General features: G+C 40.0%; 1 protein-coding gene across 1 annotated transcript; it reads left to right on the top strand.

Moving 5' to 3' along the window:
• The first annotated feature begins 2,843 nt into the window (after positions 1 to 2,843).
• npffl (neuropeptide FF-amide peptide precursor like) lies at positions 2,844 to 4,164 on the top strand. The gene is made up of 3 exons (XM_028406823.1): positions 2,844 to 3,096; positions 3,828 to 3,943; positions 4,044 to 4,164. The coding sequence occupies exons 1-3, from the start codon at positions 2,947 to 2,949 to the stop codon at positions 4,162 to 4,164; spliced, it is 387 nt and encodes a 128-aa protein (XP_028262624.1). The 5' UTR covers positions 2,844 to 2,946.
• Positions 4,165 to 6,000: the final 1,836 nt, after the last annotated feature.

Genomic DNA, 6,000 nt, shown 5'->3' with positions numbered 1-6,000 from the left:
ACAGATGAAAAGAAAGAGGTGCTTGTAGAATTACATAGCTGAGACATAGACGAATCAGAAACAATGTCAATATCATGAACAAGCAAACAACCTCAAACAATCTCTAATGCCACTGCTCCTGTGGTCTATATATTAGCACCAATAGGTCTACAAGAAGAAAATTATGCATCATTTTAATAGATGGTAACATACTACGATCTTAGAAACAGCACAAAGTAAACGTACACGTTCCATTTCGTTTCTCAAGTTAGTGCTTTAGACGTTCGGTTTTTTCTCTAATCCAAATGCTTCTGATCTTATTATAGTAATGAAAAACTAATTCCCCTCAGAATCCTTCAGATGTCATGGTGGTTGCCATGGAAGTTAAAGAGGGACAGTTGTGCGTGTGAACCCTGGTGTGTGTTCTTAAGCGGATTGTCACCCATTAGGCAGTCTGATGAGCCAAATCTGTTGATGTCACACCCAGTGTTGGGGAAGTGGCTAATTATTGCACACAAACACACACTCAGGCAATGTGAACACATGTGGCACTAATAACTGCTGCTGCTGTCACTCTGTACTAATCAAACCGTCTCTGTTTGAAGGGAACAACATGGAGCAGGCTGATGTTTAACAGATGGAAGTGTTTCGTTATAACACGCGGCCTCCTTTGGGAGAAGCCTGTCTCTGAAAACCCTTCATCAGCATGTGGGGGGAAAAATCTCATAAACTAAAACAATAAGGTGAAATGTTTTAGCAAATTTTGTCACGAACCAGTTTACAACCTTGAAAACCAGCCTGTGTGGTTGACATTTCAGCCTTTAATAATTAAAGTTTTTATTGATTTTCATATTCAAATAGAAATAATAATAAATAGAAAAAAACAGCAATAACAACAACAAAAAACATCTGGTTGGACTCTCCACCCCCCCTCCCATCCCCGGGGTAACAGCAGAGTTCAAAGCAAATAGATCCATAAATAAATGTTGCAGGTACCAAAAATTACTTATACTTTCCTGGAGTCGGCTAGTTATCAGATCCAGGCTGTCGAAAACATTTAAACTATAAATGAACAGCATAAACAATGCTTAAATCATGGGTAGGGTTTTTATCCAAGACCCAAGAAAAGACCCAAACGCCGAACTTCTCAGCAGGAGCAAAAAAATAATGTTGTATTTTCAGTCACATAGATGGCACAAGGAGTAACAAAAGCTAACCAGGAAACAAACAGATTCTCAAACAATCTCCAGCGACAGGACTTAAATAGACAAGATAACAAGACACAGGTGAACACATTCAGGGCGGGTCAGGCACTGTGTTCAACTGGTTCAAATCTCACTTACATGATAGGGACTACTTTGTGTCAATTGGTAATTATGAGTCTGCGGAACACGTGTGGAACAAACTTCCTGAGTAGTCAGGCCTCTTGTTTACTGCAGCATTGTCTTAAAGTCTAATATATTAATCTTAGCTATTTGTTGACTACTGCCTTTAATTGCACGTCACTCTCGTTTCATTTTTAATTGTTTTAATTTCTATATGGTTTCCATCCTAATTTAAAAGTTTTAAAATAAAAATGCTTTTTATTCCGTGATGTTTTTATCCTCTGTAAAGCCCTCTGAATTACTTGAATGGTGCTATATAAATAAACCTTGCGCTGCCTTAGGAAATGAAACATGTGCGCATGAGGAGTCGTCCCGATGATAACCAAAAGTGTAGACTTTACTTTGGACTCCTGAATAAAAGTCCCCAAATGCACTTGCAACTGCATCAATCCCATGGCCGGCTGACATCAAACAATAGATCATTATGCTACATTAGCATAAAGGTAACCATGTGTCGTACCTGGCAGATGTATTATCAACCAATTGTTTTATTTTGTGGGGACGTGTTGGTCAAGAAAATCCGATGTGTGTGTCTTGTTAGGGTGTCTCTTGGAGAAAGGACCAAAAATGCAAGATTACTTTCAGTTGAGTGCAAGAAACCCAAGGTTTATTCTCAGTTGCACATACAACCAAACACAAGGAAAAACAACATACACAAGGAACACTGGCACTAACACAGAGACACGGGAACCGAGGAGGAGAAAAGAACAACCTATAGAAGGGCAAAGTATACACAAACAACAATGAACAAGAACAAAGGACTAAATCACACAAAGAGAACCAAGAAACAAGGATAAAATCACAAAAATTCAGGATCATGACATGTTCTGCTGCACGTGAACATGCTGTCAATGTTCTCTTAAACGAATTAACCCTACCTTCACCTTGCAACTCCCTTTCTTGCATTTTGTTTTCTTGAAATAAATGAATCAGACTAGTTCATACAGGACAGATAGATATACTGTTAGATATAATCTGGTGAATATTGGCTATTGGTTTTGTGAGATAAACATTTCCGACAGAACCATTAATATCATTTAATTGATTTGCTGCTTTAAGTGTTTGAATCTCTCTCACATCGACACATGATTACGTGGATAATAAAATGTTTGTCTGTCTGACTGTGAATACAGTGCAAAACCACCGGACAACAGGGACTGGTGGATCAGAATCCATTTGCAGGGATTTATCTGTTTAATAACTGGGGAGACTTGTGTTGCACTACCCTGAAGGCCACATAATAATGCACTCTGGCGCTCAGTCATCACTAATGCCCTGATCCTGCTAAATGGAGCTGGCTAAGCCTCATATTAGGATCTCCTTCTTCCTCCATCCTGTCCCTTGTTCCCCTTTGTGCAGTCACATCTTTCTTCAGCTCTCCTGGGTGGTTTCCAGCCAGTGACCAAGAGGTGTATATAAAGACCCAGTGAGGATGTTACCGCCACTGAAGTTAGCCAGGACACCTGTGCAAAGAGGACATCTAACGCTGACCAGGACGAGTCCCTCTCCTGTGAAGATAACCAGTTGTCATCCCCATTTTTATTTCTCTTCTTTGTCTGACCTCCTCTCCTGCCTGATAACCATGGACACAGCTGCAGTGGTGACTCTTCTGGCTCTGGTTGTGGCGATGGCTGGCGTCAGTCAGGCTCTTCACATCCAAGGCGGTCTGGAGAAAACTGACATTCTGCCTGGCAGCTCAGAGGAAAACATGGCCGACCACCTGCTGGGATTGGTGAGACAACAAACCACACATCTTCTGTTTTAATGAATGATCATGCTTTTGCTCTTTAACGTATCTCTGTGTATCTCTGTTATATACCATTACAACAACATGCACATTTTCTTACTTACTTACTTTCCAAATCATGTAAATTATGTTGGCACACATGTCTGTCTGATTTAAATAATCAGCTGCATGAAGAGAAGATGGAAGAAGTCATGCCAAACATTTTGTTTTTTGGAAAAGTCTGTCATCCCCTGTGATTCAGCATGTAAGTGGGCTCCAAGCCTTTCTATCAGAAGTGTCAGGATAAATCACACAGCTCATTTAGATTTCAGAAGCAGCTCCTCTCCATGCAACAGTGTGAAACACTCTGTCATATATATTCTGAGGTCAGCAGACAGTCACGGAGTCTGATAAAGGAACGGGATTCAGATCACAAGACTTTCTCTTTGTGGCGTGCAGATCTGGGTTTCACTTTGCACATAAATAAGGCTGATATGAATGGATAGTTGGGCGAGCAGGAGGTACTATTCGTCGCCTTTATGTGCTGATATCTAAATCTGAAGGTGTCCTGTCACAGCAGAGCATCCCGGCATGAGTTATCCAGCTGGTTTGTGTCACAGATGTGTTTGTGATTGATTTTATTTAAAAGCAGGTTTGGTGCCAGGCTTTGCATCTGTGTGTGGGTGAATGCTTCTGCTGATATCGTGTAAATATGCGTGCATGTTGGTGTTCTGCAGGAGAGTGAAAGCAGAGATAACAACATTGATGATCGTCTGCTGGCCTCCGTGTTGCGAGCACTGCTGCTTGGATCCCAGAGAGAAACCAGGAACTCTGTTCTCCATCAGCCACAGAGGTCAGTGCCTTTACAGAGCCGGCAGTATCACACAGGAAGTCACTCTCATTTAGGACTGTTTTCTATATGTCTGATTCGTGCTTCACCTCCCTTTGTATAGGTTTGGACGTGGCTCCAGAGGACAGGTCGTCCCGGAGGACCAGAGACATTCCCGTGACTGGGAGGACGCCCCTGGTCAGATCTGGAGTATGGCCGTGCCGCAGAGATTTGGCAAAAAATAAAAGCTGCCAGGGCAGATTCACACACCACTGTCCTGAAACAAGGCCGAGCATCTGGCTGATGCGGAGACACTAAATGAATTGAATGAATAAATTTGAAATTTATTAAATTTAAAACCCATTAATTTCAATACTGTTTCAGTCCATTATAGGCCTGACTTGACACCTGGTATTCAGAAATGACACAAGCTTCATTTTATGTTTCTTATTATTTTCATTTCTGACCCTGCAAAGCATGCTGGCTGGTGCCTTTTAAAGTTGTCTGAGCAGGTTCTGTCTGGATGTTGATCAAGGACCAAATGTGTTGTAAATTAGTTGCTACAGTTTCACTTCACTGGTCAAATAAAAGCTTTGAACTTAGAAAAGCTGCATGCATGTGTGCATTTGTCCACAATGAAGAATGTACAAAGATCAAAGTTAGAGATCTGCTCATAAAGAACTCCAGGTAAAAAACAAACAAAAAAAAAACTATTAACGAAAGTCTGCAACAGTTTTTACACCATTTTTTTGGTTGCCATAGTGAGGAGTATGATCCCAACAGGGAGATTTTACATGCACTTATTGAAATGACCACAGGAGGTCGACATCCTGTAACTTCAGCATTGTTTTCTGCAGAAATAATTAATTAATTAAATCTAAAAAAGTTTATGAATAATTGACAAACAAATAAAATGCTCACTTATCTGTTGCTACTGATATACAGGATACAGGCTAAAGGTGGCAGCTTTAAATTTGTTGTGTCCAAATGTTCAAAAATGTTTTTACATAAAATAAAAACATGAATCAATACATTGTCACACATTAGAAGCTTTAGCCAAAAACGGTTCTTGTATTATAATAATAACTAAACTAAATTAATAAAAATTATGTAATTTTGTGTCTGAAACAGTTTGATCTCAGGTACGATGACAGCACAGAGCTCCATTACGTACAGTATACATATTTGATAACCAGATGTTATCAGTTTCTGCTTAAATGTAATCATACCTCAGCTCACTCAGATATCAGAGGATCAGAAACTGAATGAAGAGACACCAGAGATGAATGAAAGATGATATCTTGTTTGTTAAACTGGATCTCTGGACATCGTTGTGCAGGATTGGGTTTCGTTTGTGGAATGAGGATTGAAATTGTTTCGTCCAGCTATCATTTGTATAATGCAGCGTGATGCTCAGCACTTCTCTGCATTGCTGTGGCTGTTTCACTGTGCTGGATTTACGAGCCACCTGGGGATGCAGCACGCAATAAGCCTGAGCACTAATTAAAACACGGCAACATGCAATTACTCGATGCATTAACGGTTTCCACAGCCAATTACTGGGAAGGAAAGCATGTCAATTCCTCTTAGAAACAGTCTTTTATTGGCCTGGCCTCCCGTTTCTCTCTATGTGCCTGGAAAAACAAAAGAAGAAATGCTTATTGGAGAATGTTCACATCATCCTCGTGCATTATTGTAACCTGTTTCACAGGTGCAGTTTATTTTTTAAGCCATGATATGTAGACAAAAGGGGGCATTTCAACACCTGTTAGAGAGGAAACTCCTCTTGAATCTTGTTTTTTTAAATAATATAAATGCATTTTTGTTCGTGCAGAACCTTTAGTTTCAATGTTTATTGTATATATATTGTATTGTAGTTTATTTGTATTTTCATGGTCTTTTTTGCATTTCTGTCCTCGGATTCTCTGTATGTGTCACTATCAGGTTTCAGCTCAAAGAGGACCCAAACACAGACACAAGAGTAGGTGAACAACTAAAGGTGAGCTTTTAATCAGCCAAATAGATCCAGTAACACAAAACAAGAACAAACCCAAGAGTCTAAAAACAACCATGACAAGGTA

The sequence above is a fragment of the Parambassis ranga genome, chromosome 5 (assembly GCF_900634625.1).
Source record: "Parambassis ranga chromosome 5, fParRan2.1, whole genome shotgun sequence".
Taxonomy (NCBI): Eukaryota; Metazoa; Chordata; class Actinopteri; family Ambassidae; genus Parambassis; species Parambassis ranga.
The sequence above is the reverse complement of the archived record's forward strand: the minus strand, read 5'-3'. Positions and strand labels throughout refer to the sequence as shown.